The 20,912-nt window shown below is 50.9% G+C and overlaps 8 protein-coding genes across 8 annotated transcripts; 3 read left to right on the forward strand and 5 right to left on the reverse strand.

Moving 5' to 3' along the window:
• Positions 1–165: 165 nt before the first annotated feature.
• Positions 166–6,392, reverse strand: PC9H_004614 (uncharacterized protein; the record flags this gene model as incomplete). Its single annotated transcript, XM_036774197.1, has 22 exons — positions 166–354; positions 405–500; positions 548–721; positions 777–907; positions 957–1,095; positions 1,150–1,233; positions 1,284–1,439; positions 1,487–1,552; positions 1,608–1,735; positions 1,788–2,032; positions 2,429–2,769; positions 2,819–2,896; positions 2,944–3,054; positions 3,109–3,222; positions 3,279–3,441; positions 3,491–3,559; positions 3,615–3,883; positions 3,934–4,350; positions 4,407–5,132; positions 5,194–5,708; positions 5,760–6,107; positions 6,158–6,392. The coding sequence occupies 22 exons, from the start codon at positions 6,390–6,392 to the stop codon at positions 166–168; spliced, it is 4,794 nt and encodes a 1,597-aa protein (XP_036632699.1).
• Positions 6,393–6,628: 236 nt separating this feature from the next.
• PC9H_004615 (uncharacterized protein) lies at positions 6,629–9,189 on the forward strand (the record flags this gene model as incomplete). The annotated part of the gene is made up of 5 exons (XM_036774198.1): positions 6,629–6,898; positions 6,954–7,236; positions 7,287–7,576; positions 7,630–8,631; positions 8,698–9,189. 5 exons carry the CDS (start codon positions 6,629–6,631, stop codon positions 9,187–9,189), a joined length of 2,337 nt encoding a protein of 778 aa, XP_036632700.1.
• Positions 9,190–10,372: 1,183 nt separating this feature from the next.
• On the forward strand, positions 10,373–10,722 carry PC9H_004616 (uncharacterized protein; the record flags this gene model as incomplete). Its single annotated transcript, XM_036774199.1, has 2 exons — positions 10,373–10,581; positions 10,608–10,722. 2 exons carry the CDS (start codon positions 10,373–10,375, stop codon positions 10,720–10,722), a joined length of 324 nt encoding a protein of 107 aa, XP_036632701.1.
• A 55-nt stretch (positions 10,723–10,777) lies between these two features.
• URH1 (Uridine nucleosidase 1) lies at positions 10,778–12,091 on the reverse strand (the record flags this gene model as incomplete). The annotated part of the gene is made up of 6 exons (XM_036774200.1): positions 10,778–10,858; positions 10,916–11,346; positions 11,401–11,586; positions 11,659–11,860; positions 11,912–11,983; positions 12,047–12,091. 6 exons carry the CDS (start codon positions 12,089–12,091, stop codon positions 10,778–10,780), a joined length of 1,017 nt encoding a protein of 338 aa, XP_036632702.1.
• A 412-nt stretch (positions 12,092–12,503) lies between these two features.
• PC9H_004618 (uncharacterized protein) lies at positions 12,504–16,304 on the forward strand (the record flags this gene model as incomplete). The annotated part of the gene is made up of 3 exons (XM_036774201.1): positions 12,504–12,626; positions 12,686–13,912; positions 13,965–16,304. The coding sequence occupies 3 exons, from the start codon at positions 12,504–12,506 to the stop codon at positions 16,302–16,304; spliced, it is 3,690 nt and encodes a 1,229-aa protein (XP_036632703.1).
• A 481-nt stretch (positions 16,305–16,785) lies between these two features.
• On the reverse strand, positions 16,786–18,446 carry PC9H_004619 (uncharacterized protein; the record flags this gene model as incomplete). The annotated part of the gene is made up of 5 exons (XM_036774202.1): positions 16,786–17,202; positions 17,256–17,456; positions 17,504–17,848; positions 17,909–18,121; positions 18,189–18,446. 5 exons carry the CDS (start codon positions 18,444–18,446, stop codon positions 16,786–16,788), a joined length of 1,434 nt encoding a protein of 477 aa, XP_036632704.1.
• Positions 18,447–18,732: 286 nt separating this feature from the next.
• On the reverse strand, positions 18,733–19,059 carry PC9H_004620 (uncharacterized protein; the record flags this gene model as incomplete). The annotated part of the gene is made up of 1 exon (XM_036774203.1): positions 18,733–19,059. One exon carries the CDS (start codon positions 19,057–19,059, stop codon positions 18,733–18,735), a length of 327 nt encoding a protein of 108 aa, XP_036632705.1.
• A 492-nt stretch (positions 19,060–19,551) lies between these two features.
• Positions 19,552–20,868, reverse strand: PC9H_004621 (uncharacterized protein; the record flags this gene model as incomplete). Its single annotated transcript, XM_036774204.1, has 6 exons — positions 19,552–19,722; positions 19,774–19,852; positions 19,907–20,336; positions 20,387–20,525; positions 20,573–20,719; positions 20,776–20,868. The coding sequence occupies 6 exons, from the start codon at positions 20,866–20,868 to the stop codon at positions 19,552–19,554; spliced, it is 1,059 nt and encodes a 352-aa protein (XP_036632706.1).
• Between the last annotated feature and the right edge of the window lie 44 nt (positions 20,869–20,912).

A 20,912-nucleotide genomic window follows, 5' to 3' on the forward strand; every position in this document is an offset into this window, starting at 1 on the left:
CACACGCTTCTTTTTGACGAGCGTAGCGTTACCAACACCCAATTGAAGGTAGGCGAAGTCGTGAATGCAATATTGTATGGGTACTGTAAAAATACTAAAGGCGGATCCTAGATTGTAAGTAAAGGAAGCAAAGATACACGAGTACAATCAGTCACCCAAACAATATCATGGGCGACCACCATCAAGGAATATCTTGCTGAGCGGACGATCGCGGTCGCGATTCGGACGTTCCCTCCGTCTCCCTGTTCTCATGGTGCTGAGAGCATTATCGAAATCACCTCTGCCAATGGAACGCTGATTGGGCCTAGCGGTGGGTTGCAGGTAACTAGAAGGGGCTACGTTCTCTTTGATAGTCTTTGGGAGAAAATCAGTTTGAGTATAAGGGAACACACGCCCAAGCTGACCTTCTCAGGCGCCGCTTGTGCCGGCTCGTGGATTTCTGGTGGAGGTGGAGGCGGTAATATCGTAGCGTTGGAAGATATCAAATCAGTAGCACATTTCTTTTGAAGGGTTAGCGTATCTCGGGATCAGGCAGGGTGGGATCTACCTGAAGGGAGGAGTAGAATGTTGCAATCATTCCAAAGAAATCTTCAGCCTTAGGGGCGTCAGGAGAATCGGGACTTTCTCCATAATACAAGAGCAAGGACTTGATTTGCTGGTCGACCGAGTCTCCCATTAGCTTCAGTTTGTCTATCTTCGGGGTGACCTCCTTGACGAAAGGCTGAAACATAAACAATGAAGCAATCTAGCGACATCAATCCAAGTAGTAAACCAACCTCCATTATGTATACGAAGCGGTCCCCTTCGGGGGCAACCCTAAGAGCTTTGATTTGAGCTACTTCACTCTTGACTTGCGCTAGGCCAGAGACCAAAGAATTCACTGTTTGCATGAGGGTCTGCATGGATGCTGGCAGCGAGAGTCAGCAACAGAGAAAGGAGTCAACAATTGAACTCACTTCGAGTGGCAGCCTCGAGTGGCCGTAGGTCTTCTTCAGTCGGTATCAAGGTGGGATCCGTCCTCAGCAGGACACGCGCAAGGTAATGTAGCATTGTAGGACAACTACTGCCCCCTCGCGCTGTCTTGGTCTCTTGTAACTGCAGGCGACGTCGTCAATCTTGTGCAGAATGGAAAGCAGAAAAGAGACTAACCTTTGTTAGCGCTTCAAGCTGGAAGCCACGAGCGTTGCCTCGAAAGGATGAGCCATTCAAAGCATTCCCTACTGAAAGTACAGCCTGCGATGTGTCAACAATGTTTCTCTACGCGCAGGGTAAAGGATGGGCACCTGCAATATCTTCTTAAACTTCAAGGAAGATCGAAGGTCGCCAGCAACTACCCGAAGCGCCTGTAGCTCACAGCACACTTCATTAAGATCCAAGTCTAATTTATGACGGTACAACATGCAATCCAATCGCTCTGTGAGGCGAGGGATAGTCATGATCTAAAGCGAATGGTAAGATAGTCGTTGTGGTTTCGGCCGGCACATACCTGACTGAAGTACTGATCAGCTTTTGCCAGCTTAGAAACGTCGTCGAAATCCCTAATGCGATTTATCTTGCCATAAAAGTGTCAACACAAAAGGAGAGCATGCAAGAGCATGGGATCTCACTTCGTCATGAGTGGGCAACTGCTTGCTGATCGCCTTCAATTCGTCGACGTCAAGTTTACTATCATCCAGATCCAAAATTGCCTTGCGAATATCCTTGTGGCCGACCTTGATTCGAGCCAACATGATAGCTTCACAATTTGATCAATACAGAGAGGAAAGTTTTGCGAAATATCAACGCACCAACGTTATTGGCTCGTGTGATGTCAAGGAGCGTCGTGACATTCTTCTTAGTTGTTGGGCTCTTCACAAGGGAGGATGCGGCGGGTGTGTTATCCAAGGTGAATGTTTCCTCTAGATCGTCAATCTTGAACGCGGTATCAAGTGACGCTTCATTCCAGAAGGATGAGGCGACAGCAGGGTTGGCAAGTTTGTTCCAAAAGAAGGGTTTCAGCTTCTTCGACGGACGAGAGGGCCGAACGGCCACTCTAATAGCGACCCCTGGGGGAGGGGGAGGTGCTGGTGGGCCACCCGGCGGCGGAGGAGGAGGAGGGGGAGGAGGAGGGGGAGAGATGCCACTCATACCCAATGTTGGCGGGGGTGGTGGTGGTGGTGGCGGCGGCGGCGGCGGGAATGTGGTGGATGGGGTGGGTGAGAAGGATGACGGAGGAGGAGGAGGAGGAGGAGGAGGAGGAGGAGGAGGAGGAGGAGGAGGAGGTGGTGGTGGTGGTGGTGGCGGCGGCGGAGGGGGCGGCGATGCTGAATGTGGTAGAGAAGTAGATGATTCTAGTAGAGAAGTGGATGGTGGCGGTGGCGGCGGAGGTGGCGGTGGCGGCGAGGATATCTGGGGTTGGCTCTTCGATGTGTCGGTGGAATCGGTTGACGATGTAAACACTGAGGGAAGGGTCGCCATCCGCTTGGGCTTAGGAGCAGGTGGGGGCGGGGGCGGGGACCTGACCTTGAACTCTTTCTCCGTCTTCGGCCTAACTTCTAACTTCGCCTTCAATTCGATTATCTCTTTGCGCAGAGCAGCAATCTCTTCGTCTCGTTGTGTCAGTCGTTCTATGGTACGGTTGGCAATGAGTTCAGCATCCATTTCGGCTTCTTTTGCAGCTTCCCTCATTTCATCCCGAGACATGAACCTTGTGTAAACGGACTCCAAAGCGCGTTTGAGATAGGTTATTTCTTTATCCCTGATGTCCACCGCAGTTTCGAGTTCCCCAAGCTGGATAAAATAGTCAATAAAGGTGATGAGGGGCACTAAAAGGGCATACTTTGATCTTGAGTTTAGCGATCTCGTCCATCAAAGCATTCCACTTTGCTCGATCACGCTCTCTCTTAGCCTTCTCATCCTGCAGATAGCGTGAGTTTGTATGAAGAATCAGTCCATTGTACATACAGCATCTCGTCCTTCAGAGGGATTTTCAGCTTTCGACCTATCCAAGTCTGCCTGGAGTTTCAGCACCTGCTTCTCCTTCTGCACTAGACGTTGGACTAGCCCATGGAAGTTCTACAACGCGGGAGAGTTGAACTATGTCCATACGTGTCAAAACCATTCACATACCTCGGGGCCTCCCTTTCCTCCCTTGGCGTGAGGCACTGCAATATTCAAAGGAAGGGATTTGAGTGTTTGAAGCTCAGCGAGCTGCTGGTTGAGTTCATCGCGAAGCTTCGTTCTCTTGTAATGGGCACCATCAAAAGAAGAAATCCCGCCGTGTGATATGAGCTGCGTACCTCTTCGCTGAGTTCCTCTACTTGAGACCTTAGCGCTTCAAGTTCCTCTTCGACTACGTTTATGGATACTGAATCCGAGGGGGGTTTGACTTCGAGTTCTTGTCCAGTAATGTGCTGAACCGAGTCAGCAAATTTCTTCATGAAGACATACCAGCCTTTGTCACTATATACATATAAAAATCTGACATTTACGAGAGAATCATCAAACTTACAAATCATCAAGCAAAGCTGCCTGTTGAACGAAATTGTCTAGGATGGAAAATAAGTCCGCCTTCAGCTGCCTGAGCATTCGCTGGATCAGCAACAAGATCAGGTCTGACACTACGAATAACATACATTGCGGTGTCTTTGGAGAGGATTTGGCTGAAGTAGCTGAGTATCTCCAACATCATGGGGTACAACTCTCCGTGTTGCTTCGCTAAACGAACGAGATCTTCAAGCTCGACGTCAGAGTCTGAGAGTGATCGTCCATGGCGGCTGTCGCTGTGAGACTCTATGAGTGCTTTGGCTCGTTGGCGCATATCCTCTTCATCCTCGAACTTCTCTTCTGTGTACACATCCAATTGTGTCTTGAGGGAATCGGGAGGATTTATGTACCTTAGGGTCTACACGGCTATCAGAGGATTCCCGAAGGCGTTGGGATCCTTATGCTTACCACAATGATCTCATTGAGTCCTCGTCGACTTAGTTCCTCTCGTAAAAGCACACGGTCCTCCAGCGATTCTGGGCATGTCGTCAGAGCATTCAGCAATGCCAACGTCGCAGTCCTGGCTTCCCAGATCCCTTCTTCCTCGTTGCCGAATCCAACAATTTCCTCCCCGTCACTGTCGTTATGGATGTCTGGTAGCCGCAGCGATTCAATAAGGGTATCAAATCGAAATTGTTCGTCAAATGCGACGCGATAGTCAGACAAAGCTGCCAGAACTGCGCGGTGGCCATCGACGAGCGAGACGACACATATGGCAGCAAGAAGCTCGCAGGCGAGAGTTCGGATTTTAAGAGATGGGATGTTTAGTGAGTAGGTTATGTGGGTGATCATTGTGGGCGAAGCCAGAACTTCATTAAACCCAAGCTTAGGACACATGGTGTGAAAACACGACTCTTTGAAGACGATGAAGTCTAGCTCACCTCGGTATTTAGCAATGCTCTGAAACATTTAATCACCTCCGCTAAAACTGTGTTTTCCGCCTCATTCAAGAGTCTCCTCTTTCCGCCCTTGCCAACGAGTGTCGTTAACAACCCGCCCAAAGCTATCAATCCTTTCTCCGCAGTGATGAACTCTTCGATCCAAGCTACCTTGGCCGTAGACAAGTGCACTCTTAACGAAATCAGATGACTTGCCAACTTCTTATCCATTGCTTTTGGTGATTGCAACCTTTCTACATACGATTTCGCGGTCTTCAAGCCATCACCAGAGGTCATGGTGCTGGACGATGTCCACCATGAGCCCCACAGACTGCCTGTCGTTTGTGGCTGCAATGGCTGCGCTTCCGCTGCTCTTTCCATCTGAGCCTTGCGACTGGGTTTGAGGTCTAACGCCACATCGAACTCGCCGCTCGTACGCTGAGGGGACTCGGCAGTCACGACAGGAGGTGCGCTAGCACCCCAGCCCGCCATTGAGAGACGTCGCATGAGGCCAGTGTCACCCGTCAACTGGGGGACAAGTCGCGGAAGCAGCGCGCTGGCACTAGATGGGCCATACGAAGCTGCGTAAGAGGGTGAAGTGGGAGATCCAGGTGCTTGTTTGGGAATGGAGGCGCGTAGAGCACTGTTCTGCTTCAACAAGTATCGTTTGCGGCTGGGAGGCAAGGAATGCATCGCAGCACGCTTCTCGCCTTTGAGGTTGAGATCGTCCTGTGTATTATGGAAGCGTCAAGGACGACGTGTAACTCTCGAAGAGAGAAGACGAAAGTACCAGCATCTGTTCGAAATCACCGGAGTCAACATCAGACTCTTCACTTTCACTGGTGTCGCTGACTTGAGCTCTGGCGTCTTTAGTCGCCCGCTTATCCAGAGGCTTTGGCTCGCTCACAATCGTGCGTCTTTTCTCGGTTGGCGTTGGAGAAGAGGTGGGTGAAGTGGGCGCAAGCCAACCGTCGAAAATATGGGACAGACGATTCTGCGAGAATGTTCCTTGGTGACTCGGTGTGGATGGCGATTGCGTGGTAGCATTGTCGGAGACTTTTGCCGTGCCATCTCCTTCATCCATCTCCTCTTCATCAGACTCCTGTAAGGCTGCCAATCGCCGCAACGTCGACTCTGTCGGTTCAACGGAAGCAGAAGAGACGGCGCGTGATTTGGAACGGCGATACCACTCGTCAGGGACACAGAAGCGAAAGATACGAGAGGCTTGTGAGGAGAAAGGATTTGGGCAAAAAGCAGAGCGTGTTATGGTAAACATGGAAGCAGACGGAGGGAGACGCGACCCGCCTGCGTGTGGATTAGCAGGATGCGAGACAAGACAGGCATGAGAATAATTACGATCTTGTTGCCCATCGATCCACGCCTCCTCAAGCACATACTCTAGCGCGCCACCTCCAGGCACAGGTAGACTCTTTGTGAGCCCGAGTTCCTCAATCACTAGGTCGATGACCTGTTTCACTGTCATGTTTGGATGAAGATATATCTTGTATTCGTAGCCATCATGAATTTCTGGCACTCGAAGAAATGAGACCGTGAGTGACAGCTCTGGATTCAGCGAGACGAGGCGTAATACAGGGTTGTGAAGGTGGGAGGTCATCGGAAATGAAGAGAAATGTCGTTTCGAAGGTGAATCCGGCAACGCTGTCTGGAGCAATGGTGCGACAAGTGCACCAGGCTCAATGGTACCTAGAATAATCAGTTTACGTGGGCTCAAGGGCCAGTATACTAATGCTCACCATCACCTAACTCCTCAAGGTCATCTTCTTCCCAAGACCGTCCGCTACGTTCGACGCGTACTCGTTGCAGGGCCCAACCAATCTCCTCAAGTCCACCTAATGCCTCTTCTTTCACTTCACTCTTGGAGACCAGCGCATCAACCACATCCTTTGCTGTGCTTGTTGCGGCGACAGTGGCAAAATGAACCGTTCCAGAGGTCAATACGGTAGGAACGAGGAGAGTGTCATCCGGCATGACTTGGTTTCAACTTCGTGATGCGCCGCCACGCCTACAAGTAGTATCGAGTTGGCTTAGCTGCCGTCGATGAGTGAATACTGGACAATATCGTGGTTGCTAGCAGTACAGAAGGAGATCGGCACGGAGCAGTGGAATTCAGTAGTGCATGAAGGGAGATAGTTCACGTGATCTACTACCTAAATTCGTGATTAAATTTCTGAATCTCCTCCTTCCAGTGCCTTGACATCCTAGCCATGGATCCTCATTCGACACTGTCTCAATTCAACCAAAGAACACCGAAGATCGGTCCACTATCGTCGAAGTTACGCTACGCGGAAACTCCGACTAAGCTACTGGCCGAAAAACGACCCAGTAGTGGCGTCCAGAAACCTGTTACCATGCATTCTCCATTTCCCTTGGTCCGACGGCCAATTGCTACGAATTCGAGGATCAAGCAAGACGAAAAGTATAGGAAAGACATGTATCTGGTTTTCGTCAACAATGCGCTGCAACAGAAGGCAGGGGTGCGCATATCATCTCGTGTGATCACATTGTTCCCCGGACTGACTACGAGCGAAGGGATTGAACGAGCCATTCAATGAGCTCATGGATCAGTTCAATCCCAAACGGGCGCCTTCTGAACGGGCGCACCTCCGATCGTGGTTGTCGGCGCTGTCGCACGTTGTCTCCAGACTCGATCGTTCACATTCCGTGTTGGTAGAGGCCATCGTAAACATGCCATGGACGACCTTCAATTCCGCTACCGTTAGATCATATACGGTCTTTATCGGCATGCTGGTCAGCGCGAGGCCGGAATACCTATCATTGGTGCTAGCGAAAATCGCTCAGGGATTCACACATCGTACGTTCTCCACTACGTCTCGCGGAGGCAGATAGTGAACATGTCCGCAGAGTCCGCGATCCAAACCCTCGACCTCGGCGAGGCAGAGAGCTCCGCTGAACCCCTCACACGACGCACTGTCTACGATCGGCTTCACTATCTCCTCCGCCATCTTCATTCGTTAATTCCAACGCTGTCCTCGACACTCCAGCCATTACTTGTCCGCAACTTCCCCCACAAACGCCAGAATCTAGTCACGCAGACTACATACATCCGAAATCTCCTCCATGTCGCTTCATATTGCCCCGAAATCGGCGACAAAGTCATGGCCACGATCATTGACCGAGCTATTCAAATCGATGTAAGTATCCACCTGCTGGAACGGAGATGTTTCACATCTCATTCATGTCACAGGTCGAGATCCAAGTCGAACTAGAAGAACTGGAAGACGCCGACATCCCGCAAGACACAGACATCTTTGAAATAGATCCATTTGATACCGCCGTCACCCAGGACCAACCAGACTCTGACGACGATGACGACAGCGAAGACGATGATGATGAAGCGTTGAGCGACATATCGTCGGACGGAGGTGACATGGACGACTTGCCACACATAATTGAAATTCCAACAGACGCCCGACATATCCATGCCATGGTCAAAAAGCTAGACGCAATACTAACTCTTTTGTTTAAGCATTTCGAAGAAACTGTGACGCCGCCTCCCCAACTGGACTCATCTCTCTCGTCTTTGCCCCCCCTTCCGTCATCGCCATATGATGCCCCATCGTCCCCAACACCGGACTCCGTCGAGCCCCTTCAGACCTCAAATGCATCTGCGCCTGCTGTCCTTGATACCCCCTCGGAGCCAAATAGAACCCGACAGCGCACCCAATTCCACACTCTCCTTTCCATCTTCGACCGCACAATAATAAAAACCTTCAAGTCCCGATACACTCAGTTTCTTCTCTTTTGGTATTCCTCACTAGACCCTGAATACACGGATTTATTTCAAGGTCTTCTCGTCTCAAAAGCGCTGCTAGAAGAAGACCTTCCCGCCGTTACACGTTCCGCAGCCGCAAGCTACATAGGGAGTTACATCAGTCGGGCTAAATTCATCGACCGGGATGGCGCGCGGCGGGTGGTTAATGTCCTGTGTGATTATGTAAAGAGTCACCTAGATAGGCACGACATGCTCGAGCAGGCCAACGCTGAGATGCCTAGCATGGCGCATCACAGCGTCTTCTACGCGGTCGTCCAAGCGATATTCTTGATTTTCTGCTTTAGATGGAGGGATTTCTTGGCGGATGTGGGAGAAGAGGATGATCTACTCGGTGAGACGAAACCTATAAAGAAATGGATATCGACCCTCGATGTTGTGCAGCGAGTGGTCACTTCGACACTTAATCCACTAAAGGTGCGCCTAGCCCATGACCGGCTGCTTCGACCACCCGTTAATAACTCGTACTCGATGCTCCGCTAGATATGCTCTGCGAACGTCGTGATGCAATTCGCTCGGGTCGCACAAGCAACAGGCTTCGTCTACTGCTATTCGATCATGGAATCAAACAAGCGCTCGGAATACAGCACCAGTGTGAACAACACCAGCACACCTACCAGTCGCACCCCCGTGAACCCGCTTATTCTAGATAGATCAGTCAATACTGAGTTGAATACCTTCTTCCCCTTTGACCCGTATCGGCTCCCGCGGTCGAGTCCTTTTATCGAGAGCGTGTATCGGGAATGGTCGTCCGTCGCCATAGAGGATGATGATGATGACGATGACGACGACGACGACGACGACGACGACGAAGATGTCGAAAACGAAGATGGGAGGGGCTACGATTCCCCAGCGGCCGACTTGGACGATAGAGCGGGAGGACAATCAGTTGCTGACAGCGACGCTGGTGGGCTAGGCGAGAGTTTCAATGCCATGAGCATCAGTCCTGCCCAACCAAGGGTCAAGACGAGATAGTCTACAGTCTTATATTGACTCATACATCTTGGTTATCATGTTGTCGTTGCATTTAATCTCGTTTCACATCTGCATAGGATGATGATTTTCGATTCCTGAAAGTGTTCTGAATGGTCAGGTCTGTACCTCATATGTATCAACTTTCCCCGACCGTAGTCAGCGGCGTGATACAGCGAGGGATGTTGTACCAACCTTCGCCCATATACAAACTTCAAACTGGACATGGTTTCCTTGCATACAAATATCTGCTGAGAAGGTCTGCCATTTCGCCTCTCGCCCCTACGCCTGGCTCCGCTACGCCATTGGTACCGTTGTTGGTGCTCAGGGAGATCTCGCCGTGACCAATACTCAATCATACACCCCGGTTGATTATCTAGCTCCAAGCATTCCTCTCGATTTCCTTGCTCTATATTATCATCTCGACGACAAGGAGAAACTGCGAATGTTTCCCATCGACCTGACTTACTCCCCGAGCGCATCACTTCTAGCGTGGTCACCGCACGACGTGCTGGGTTCCGAGAGGATGTAGCGAGACGGGATAGAAACAGTTGTGTTGTGTCACAAGCCCCGAGATCGTATTGTGATGCCGCTCACCTTTCCGCACACGCTAAAGGGGACATAGTGTGAACTCATCGTAGAGCATGCTTGATGCATGCTAATGTCTCCCTATAGTACATCCAAGTCAACACTCAGCGCCGCGCTCGATCTGCAGCAGACCACATTGCCAACGTTGATGACCTACAGAATGGGTTATTACTGCATCCTTTCATACATCATGGCTTAGGTAAAAATGTCGCCTTCCTTCTCAACCCCTCGCACTCACGTTTTTCTACACCAGACCCCGAACTTTGCCCTGGAGATGTCAGACAAAGGCCGGAGCGACCTACAATGCGTAGCACACGCATTCATCGACGATCCGTACAGCCTTGGCGATGTTGGATTTCAGCAATCTTGGCGGTACAGGGGTATAGGGGATTCACGTGACTACTGTAATATAGTATCGCGCTCATGTATTATTTTCTTTATGCGTTTGCTGGAGTCCCAGCCAAACGCAATATATCTACTTGCTCACTCAGAACTCGTGCGACCTCACCGGCTTATTTTAACAGGCGACCCTCATCTTCAGTCGGGCACCTCCGTTCGTTTCTGCGATGATCTGACTCAGTGGCCGTCGACCTCGTTTATGCTAGCGCTGTTCTCGTACACTTCGGCACGCCACATCTGCGGGAGCAGTTCTCAGCGAATGGTTTCAGAGACCAATTGGATCCGCAAGGCGTTGGTAATTCAACGCAAGCTGAATGTCCGGCATCGGTTGGGAGACGCGCGCGAGATGGTGCAGGCCTTGCGAGAGGTGAATGGGGAGCAAAGCGGGGGCATAGAGATGAACTTGATGTTTACGATATGATAGCGTTCATTAGTGTAGGTGCAGAAAAGATGTTCCGCATATTTAAGGAAGCTGAGGACAGGGCGGAAGCGGCGGAACAAGCTGCTTCGACGGAGAAAGTGGAGCAATGGAAGGTTCACATTGATTAGTTGTACGTCAAGTGTGAGATCAAGATTACTGTACTATCACTATGTTACCCATGTCTTAAGTTTTGAGAGTATTCAACGGAGAGCACAGATCGCACTTTGCTACGCATTCCAGCAGCAACTTGAACAAACCGTTGACCTAATCAAGTAGTCAGTACTTGTGCCGCCTGAAAAGTAAAACAAAGATTTTACTAACATTCACTGACTGCGCAACCAAGCAGTTCCTGCCTTTAGGTCCCCAGGTCAGGTCGCACGGCTTATAATGCCAAATGTCAACGACCGTCTCTCCAACAGTGTGCTCGCCGATGAGCTCAACGTCCACGCGAAATCGTGTGCAATTGAAAAGTTCGGGTTGGGAGATGTATAAGATTGTAACGGCGTCGTGAAGTGGTGGGCCGTCATTGAAGCCGAATGTGGATTTGTAGGCGTCGGCGAAGAATGTGAGGAGCGTAGATAGTGTGTGTCTAAGATTAGAAACAGCTTCGGGAGGATTATCTGGATTCCCGTTGTATGATGGGTCCAGAAGGGAGGCTCGAATTGTCTTTGTGACGATTGCGGTGTGAGTAACGTTGAGTGGTATCATGGTCTTTTTCACCAGTGTGTTGAGAACGATCTGGGCGGCATGTGCTGTGCGAGATATGGTGAGCGCGCGATTATTGAGAAACAGGAGGCTAGTCATACGGTCACATAAAATATTCCATTCGGCGACTGGAGATCGATTCCCCATTCCAACGCCCCCACCCATGAAAACGAACTCTTCAATAGCATCAACGAGGTCAGGGTATATTGATACGAAGAGCGCCACATTTGTCATCGGACCACTAGATATCATGCAGACTTTGTGTCCCGCACCACCTTGCCAGGTGGCTTTGATATGGTGCACCATACCCTCCAGTGCCCTAGTGGGTTTCCCGTTATCATCATCGACGAACCAATTACGAAGCGCGGGATCGCTCGCATCAGGGAGTCCTTCGACACCGCCCAGTCCGTCTTCACCATGGATCTCAGCATCGTAGCGGGGAGGCAGAAGAAGAGGTTTGGATGCGCCGGGATACACTCGCAGTCCTGATGGCGCTCCAAAGGCATAGAGGCACCTGGCAGCGTTGATAGCTGTGCTCTGGCTGTCAGTGTTGCCATGGGTCTGGAGGGTTAGACTTGTTATCGATGTGATTACAAAGGTTTATTGAAGTACCGTAGATATTCCTAAGAGAGTGATGTTGGGACAGTGTAATGCCAACATGATAGCTGTAGCATCGTCGTGGCCCTTTCACGAAGTGAGTTGCGTAAATCATGGTCTCCTATATTGGGATAATCAAATGGCACCAACGGGATCGCAATCCAGCCAAATGAACCGTTTTTGTCGGTTATCCATGGAAGCCTTCGGATGGATAGTGCAGAGAGTTCGACGTTCAAGGGTTACCCAACAGGCGAATCAGCGCACCCGAGAACAAGGCTGACTGATTGGAGAACAACGCAGTCTTGTTCGGGCGCTTTATTTCAGTGCCCACGCGCTCATGTGATGTGACTTGTTAGTTTGCGCGTTGTTTACCCGTGTGGGTCCCGAATTTATTTATTTGGTTCAAGTTCAACTTGGATCAATTTGGTTTCCTTCCTTCGAGTCCAGTTGTGTTCAAGTTCTTCCCATCGCAGCTCTCAACGCACTCAAGCGGCGCTCTCGCCGACGAAGGCCCTACGCCCTTACGCTCTCTCCTACGCAATTAACGTTCCCTCAAGAATAATAGAAACTCAAGCCTCAACATCTCGACGAATCTCCTCAAAGAAATATGATTCCCCTTATTCCAACGCTCGTACTGGCTTTCGTCTCATTTGCTTGCTCAGCATTTGTTATTCTTCGCATTGTAATTCCCATTTTACCTCCTCATCCTTTGAGCAAACGGGTCGCTCCAGTGAGTTTGCCTTCCATCGGCTCAGAAATACCAACCGCTAACGGTCTTCGCCATCTCAGGCCGAGTTTGGCCTTCCTAACTTTCGCTCTCTTTCAGCCGCCGACAAAAGCCACATCTGGCTCGCATCCTTCGACATTTTGGCCATCGGAATTTTTGTGTGGCAAGCCGTCAATGAACACATCGGAGGACCCACTAGCATGGGTGTTGCTGAAGATCCGCTCTCCGCGGTTAGGCTATGGTTTGCCTTGACCGTCAGACAAACATGCCTACTGGTCGTAGCAGGCCTTACCCTCCTTCACGTTCGCATGGGGCGTTCGGTATCCTTTGGCGCCAAGCATTGGATTCTATGGTCTCCTACCGTCCTCCTGATCCTTACGTCCACCGCTCTTGCAGGTGTACTTGCAGGAGCTGGGATGGACACCCTCTTCCTTGGTCTCTTAGCCTACTCGTCCTCGCTCGCAGTCTTAAGCACGATTTCCTTCGCGTGCTTGATTGTCACCCTCGTCATGATCAAGCGCAACTTGCTTGCAATTCAGGATGTTCATGACCCGTGGCCGCCTGCTCGTGAGGTAGAAGAGAAGCCACGCCCTTCGTTTGCTACAGAGGAGGTTGACGCACTTCGTGATGGTGCTTCTTGGATTACATCTAACGCAAGCACAAGCTCGCGACATAATTCTATCTCGGCTTGGTCCTTTTCCACCCACCACACCGCTGCTGCATCTTCTCAGCATGGACACGCTCGTCACCCAGGAACTGCGTCGCACACTTCGATTCCCCCCAAGTCCTCGTATTGGTTCGGATCATCGACCGTCGCTCTTAATGTGCCCCCTGTTCCGCCCTTGCCTTCCCCTTACGGCCCCCTTTCCCCCACTGCAGAAGCTCTTGGTGACCCAGACCCATTCCGTCGCATCCCCACACCACTCCCTGAACATCCTCGTCAACGCTTCGGCTCACAGACATCTTGGTTGACTTCGGTAGATGGTTCCCAACCTACCCTGTCCGCTTGGTCCTTCCCAGCTTCCTCTGTGCACGAGGGTACAATCCGCATGAATGCAAGCAACGCCAGTATCGCTGATTTACATGCGGAGTTACTGCCTTCGACTGCCGTTTCTCGACCTAACACGCCCGCCCTCTCCAATGCTCAAGTCCTTGGAGGGTATGGTTATGCCCCTGGCACGTACGAGGCAGAGAAAGGGTTGGCTGCACTTGCTACTTCATCAAGTACTTCCCTCGACGTTTCCCTGTATAAAGCTGCCGGATGGCTGCTTATGATCTGGGTCCCTTTGGTACGCTGAAAAAGTGAACATTTTTAATCATGACGCTAATGAGTATCCCCAGGCTCTTTCTTTCCCTTACCTGGGCCTTCTCACCGGAAAAGCTGAGCCTTCGGCTGTGGTAAACATTCTCCTGGTCCTATCTGTGACGTTGTCCTCGCCTCTACTTGCGTTGAACATTATGTTGCGTTCACCGATCCCAATTCCCCACGGTCTCTTTGACTCTCACTCCGATCTTCCTGCGAACGTTATCCGTGGTCCTTCCCCTGCTGGCACCTCAACGACGTATATGAACAAGTTCTCCCATGAGTACAAGCGGAGCACGAGTGCCAGCGTCACCGTTGTGGAAGGTCGCCGGAGTGGTGATGTGTGGCTTTCCAAGGGCGATGCTATCGACGGGAAGAACCGAGTTGGACGCGCACTGGAGATGCTCGCTCCGCGACCGAAACTATCAGTATTGCCACTTGAAGAGAAGGAGGATGACGACCTTACCCCCCCTCTCCCTATTCAGATGGATGATTCCTCTCACCACGATTTCAGCCACAACAGCACACCTCAGTCCCACATGACGGCGGAGATGGGCCGACTAAGAAAGGAAGCATCGAACCTCTCAGACAAACTCGAAGTTGCTTTCACTAGTCGCATCATGGTCGCGGAGAGGCACTACTCGGCTATGGCAAAGACTGTCGTTGTAGACGCATCCCCCGATAAGCAGGGATCCGCTCCCCAGGAGGCAGGCATGACAACTGCAGTGAAGCGTGCCTCCATGCGTCACTCTGCTCACTTGCGTTCTCGCTCGGTGTCTTCCATTCAACCTGCTGAAGACTACAGCAATCCAGGCACTCCCACCGGCTCTGTATTCGGTACAAGTCCCAGCCCGCCACCATCGTTCCCTCTGCCACCTACTCCGCCTAATGTTCGTGCTGCCCGCCTCGCCAAGTTGAAGCACAAGAAGTCTTTCTCATCCGGAGAGAAATTCTCATCTAGCCCCGAAGGTTTTTACTTCGGAGCTGTTGATGATATCAACCAGATCGACGCCCTCACTGCTGGTGTTCTGCCAGTATTGGTTCCCGGTCTTAAGGTTGGCAGTGGCATGAAAATCAAGAAGGGCGACTACTCTCCCCCGACAACATGGACCAGGGCTGCTCGTGGTCCTTCCGGTCCTGGTGTTTCAAAAGCTAGGAAAGCGATCGTGAAGCCTGAAGAGTTTGGTGCTTTGCCAGGTCAAGCTCACTCCACTCCAGCTAGGCGCAAGCCCAAGGTCGCGGATGCCTCGACAAGGAAGAAGCACCATTTCAGTCTCCCCAGCCTTGGTCTAGGTAAAGATGGTGTCCACTCTCTGGCCAGCGAAATAAAGAATGCTTTGGAAACCCATGTCAATCAATACGTCTCCACGCCCAGCAACGTTGATATTAGTTCAAGACGCATTACCGTATATGGTGGTGAAAGCTTGGAGCACCTCGAAGTCCGACAGCGCTCCGAAAGTGCTACCAAACGCGATGCTCTCTCCCGCGCCTTGTCCACTCGCTCCCTCGGCCTCCGCGCTGATGTTCCTCACAGCGTCGACAATTCTCTTCGCCTTTCCAACGCGTCAATCGGCCTTCCGCCCTCCGCTGCCTCAACCGCTACCCTCTTCGAGTTAGAGGCTGAGATTGGCATGGCATTGGAGTCGCCACCTCAAGCTGAGAGCACTCCTCACAACACCATCGCTCCAAGGACTACGACACGATCAAGACCTCCCCCGCTGCCCCTCACCCATTCCAACATGTATAGCGTTGACACTAATGAACGCCGCTCCTCCCGCCGATCAAGCATTGTATATATCAAATCTAACGAGAATCAAAACGAACATGACACACCGCCCCAAACTCACGCCAATAACGATCTTGAAGCCATTACCGATTCGACTGGTTCGACGAGAAGCGCATTCGCGCAGTGGTCCTCACGAGCTGTGAGACCGCTTATACCCAAGGCTAGCAAGTTGCATCGCAAGATGACTTCTATCGTCTCCGAAAACAACGGTGCAGGCTCGTCAAGTACGAAAGGACAAACCAGCTCTCCGCGAGGGCTGCGTCCGCTCTCGCTTTTGCAGGACCGGGATACCAACGCACAAGTCAATAGCACTGTTGCCGATGGATACGCCACACAGGGATCTACCCGCCCACTCACGCTGGGGGGGAAGAAACAAAAGTCACGCATGGCTTTGACAGTCGTAGATGAGAACGGAGAGAATGTCCCACCAATGGCCAGGGACGCTGGAAAGAAGTTGAAGCCGCTGAAACTTGCTCGATCTGAGACGGCAAAGATGCGAGGTGTTCTTCGCAAGCACGAAGTCCTTCCGGACGTGGTTGTACGACCACCATCCAATGCTGACCAGCTTATTGGCTACGCATACAGTTCGTAACAATTTTGATCTTACCGATACCCACTTGTTTTTCATGATGCTTTGCATTGTTTTGCTTTTACTTCGCTTTCGTTCGCTTGATGCTCTTCTAAATGCTAGACGCTCTACTTGCTTTTATTGTCGACCCTTGCTATCATCGCTTTCGAAATTTGCTTTTTCTGTTTCCCATATGTTGTTTTCCTTACCTTTCCTACGTACATCTACTGCCCCCCAGAAACTCAATAGCTATCATCAGCATGTAGCATCACCTGCCCATTGTCTCGCATGACACTCCTATGCTCTGTTCTATATACAAGTATGCCCATCTCCTCGTTATCATCATTATATTATATTCCCTGCATCTGAATTCATTTGACCTCAGCCTGCCCGACTGGTTGTATCTGAGAATGAACACCCTTCAACGATGTTTGTATGACTGAAACCAGAGAGACTATTAATTACGCGTACTGCTTACATCCTAATTGCGAACTTTAATTCCTTCCTACGCCTTCCAGGACCATTGGCCACGAGCACGAGCATGAAGCCATCGTACATAAGTCACGCAAAGCCCAGCCGCCGCCAATAAGACCCCCGAGTAAATAATAAGATCGTTATACCTCTTCCGCAGCAAGTGTCCATCAAGCTGCGATGCAAGATCGGCCGCATTCGCTCCTCGCTTGTGGCTTCCCAAGATAACCCCAGCGATCGGAGCTCCTCCAATGGAACCAAGGCCCCTGATGAAGTAGATGAAGCCATTGACGCTAGCATAGTCCTGTACTCCATATATTTCCGTGATCGTGGTCGGGAGAAGGGCATTGTATCCCCCTGCGTATATCCCATAGAGGACGGTGAAAGCGACAAATTGAGCTCTGGGAGCATTATACCACACGGCTAAGACCGACAGAGAGGAGAGCATGACCTGCAGGAAGCGAGTCAGTAATTGCTTTCATGGGTACAGCTAGTCTGCCGTACACCAGCTATGAGTGTGTTTTGGCGGCCGATGCGGTCTGCTAGGATGCCCATGGATATTCGAGACACGCTGTTTACACCGCTGTTTATGGCCAGAAGCAAACTGCCCATTGAACGCGGGTAATTGAGGACCGCAACGCAGTACGATGATAGATAGTAGACTGGGATGATGTTTCCTGCGGCCTGGAGGAAGGCAGCCAGAGCCTAAAATCTAGTCAACATCATTTCATCAACGAAGGAATAGGTCTTACCTGGTAGATGAACGTACTACTCGTTACCAAACGCAGGTTCAATCTTGTGCGCCCACGAGTACCAAACCCGGGCCGATGTTTGACGACGCACGAAACGGGTAGGCCTATCACAAAGTTCCATATCCCTAGTATTCTGAGAGCCCATCGGACGCCATATTTATCAAGCAGGACTTGAAGCACTGGAGCAATGACTAGACCACCGACCCCACTTCCAGCCAGAATGACACCCATCGCAAATCCACGATGACGATCGAAGTACACTGGCGCGATAGACATGATCGGAAAGTAGTACATCGACGAGCCGACACCATATAGAATGGCCTGTGTCAGGTAGAGATGCCACAGCTTCCGAAGCATTAATCATCAGCGCTCGTGGCCCAGCTGCAGGAAAGATATCAATCCTACCCTTGTGCTGTAGCTAGCGGCAAATAAGCCGATGCTCATAATTAATGCACCAGCAAGGCTAATCATCCGGACATTGTCGATCCGAGCCATGAGAGGGTTAACAAAGATACTCCCGCTCCATGTCAAGCCGCTACCGATCGTTCCAACGAGAGCGACGAGAGCATCTTGGCCATGAGCATCAACGACATTCGTCTCAGCAGAGGTATAAAATTCCTAACAGAGAAAAATCATTTGGCAGTGAGTGTCTCAGTGTTAGTCTCTTGTGAAATAAAGGATGTACCTGAAAAATGCCGTAGACCGAGTTGATTCCAATGACATGGAATGTCATGAAGAAGCCAGACAGTAGCAGTAGCATTTGGTACTGTTTTGTGGGCCGTTCTACCGCTTGCACAGCGGTGCTGGTGCCACTGCTCTCCCGGTCGGCATGATTTGACGAGTGTCTGTCGGCTTCGCTCAATAAGTTGGCTTCCGGTGGTCCTATTCGTTCCTTCTTGGAACTAATGCGCTCAAGCTCGATATCCCTAAAAACGGCGGTCATCGTCCTTGATTCAGTGTTCCACGAATTTCCGGAACGCTGAGTTTCTCACCGAAGATGTATTTCGCCATATTGCTATAAGCGAGCTCAGGGGTCAGGGGACTAAAGTGACAGACAAACTTTGCCTATGATTTCGTCCTTTAAGGCTTTACGCTTCAGCCTCGAGTTTCAAGCTTCAACGAGTAAATCGTTGTGATTCGGGTGAGAACGTCGCTGTAGAGGTGTACATATGGAGCAACAACATAGTAAGGGAAGCGTCCGGTCTGCTTCCAGTCTTCACCATGATATTCTATCGAGGCTCGTCGGTCCAGTAGCCAGTTCCGCCCAACATGCTCTCAGGGCTAACATCAGCCCCTGTGTCCGCAACGATAGTTGGACCATCTATAATGCGTATAGTGACACTCTTTATCCCCACTTCGACTTCAAACGGAATGTCCTTCCCATGTAGTTGTGATACGTCGTCGTAGGACAGGACAGCAGGATAATCAATTGTCGCCGCCAATTCACCGAATGAACCGATGAATTTGAAGCGAGTCTCGCCTATGACGAAGACGGCTTTGAACTTCTGACCACCGTCTGTGTAGGTGAAGGAGCCGTCTTGCGGAGGTGGTGACATCGTGGTATGAGTTGAATAAGAGACCTAGAGGCACGTTAATGATGAGATCAGAATATGTATTCCCCAGTTCGGGTGCTTTTGAAGTAGTGGAGACGAACCTGATAGCACGGTTGAGGTATTTCTTGCTGCTACTCCAGAATGAATGGTTTATATGTCCATGCGGAACCACCCAGGCTTCAAATGTGTATGCATGAAGACATACTCTCTCGCAGCATCGGAGCATCGGAGGGGAGAGTCCAATATACCTCCGAGTAGTAACATGCCTGACGTTATGACATCGTTTCTAAGTTTTCGCCGGCCCACCGCTACACCACACAATAGGATAGCGTTTTGTCAGATGTATAATTTGACCAAAACGAGTTTAACCCTGCTCGCTAACATTGCGAACGTCGCGAAGGCTGTGGATCGCCGACATTCGTGGGACGGAGAACTTACGATCTGCACACCGCAAGAGCCCAATAGCGATAGATGATTATGCACATTGCACAAGGCCTATGTGTCAACACCAAACATGCTGATTACTCCTACAGGTGGAGGTCCTCCCTCTCGGGGTTTGATCTGCCCGCAATACGCGATCGTATATTTCGAAGGGTGCCACGCCACAGTGGGCGATGAAGCCAGTGCTGGAACTCGGTGCAAAGGAATTCCAGTCTCCGTGGCGCACTATGCAACAGTGAACCTCAGCATCAAAACGAATGCAGCGTTTCCACGCACAATATCGATGTAATTGCCAGTATTGGCAATGGCGAGGAACTCTCCATCGTGAGAGAAGCTGAGAGCGTTGATTGCGTGCCTACAGCGAAGTGATGAGAAGGAACGTCGAACATACGATATAGATGGGGCTCACTCGCAGGACGTGATTGTACGAGCACATATCCACTCGGAAAGATCGAACATGTTCACGATCGAGTCGATGCCGCCAGATGCCAGATATCTTCCTCGCGGGTCTAGCGCAACAGCGACACATCCACCTACATGTGCTGCGGGTGTCTCTCGAACCGCCATGGATGGGTAATCTATTACTCGAATTGAGTGCTCTGAGTGGTGGGTTATGATAACACCATCGCCCGTATGGTTGAACATGGCCGTTGACCCGGTCATCGGTTCCTTGTCAGACATCTGCCATTGTTCCTTGGTCGATCCATCGGCCCCGGGGTTAAGTGTCATGAACCAAAGCTGATGGCCTGCCGAAGTGTAGAGGAGTGTGCGGCCATCAGGCGCGTAACTGGTTTGCTGGGGAGACACCTTAAGTGAGACTGATTGCACGCTCCGACTTTCTAAGTATTTCCTGAGAAAGATATGACGCGAAATCTTCCAAGTAACGTACGTCGCGCATCCCAGAATACAATCCGTCTATCCTTTTGACTGGAAGTACAGAACAGCTCAGGATGAGCTGGGTTCCAAGAGATGTAGTCCACGTCGTCAGAGTGGGCACCCGAGTACAGCGTCGCAGCCCTGAGCTCCATCTGTAAAGCCCTTCAGCAATCATATCCATGTTTGACCGCGAACATACACTCTTCTCGGGATTCCACACTCTGGTTGATTTGTCTAAGCCAACGGCGGCAAATTTCTTTCCATCACAGCTCCAGGCGACGTGCGTTACAGGGTGCGATTGCTGCATCCTGTAATCCCTGGGCTTGAACGATGCAAAGTTTGGAGGCTAGAATGCGAGTATTTGTCGGCATCATTTCGTACTAGTTCAGGCCGCGTTCATACAATTAGACCACGAGCAGCAAAGGCCATGTGTGGAGGGGGCGAGGGCGGCCGTTGAGGAGGTGGTACTTCATCTTCATCTTTGCTGGTCGACATTCGTGATGAGGAGCGCGGAACGTGTGGCTGTGTCGCATGTCGGC

Source organism: Pleurotus ostreatus (genome assembly GCF_014466165.1).
Source record: "Pleurotus ostreatus strain PC9 chromosome Unknown scaffold_3, whole genome shotgun sequence".
NCBI classification, from domain to species: domain Eukaryota; kingdom Fungi; phylum Basidiomycota; class Agaricomycetes; order Agaricales; family Pleurotaceae; genus Pleurotus; species Pleurotus ostreatus.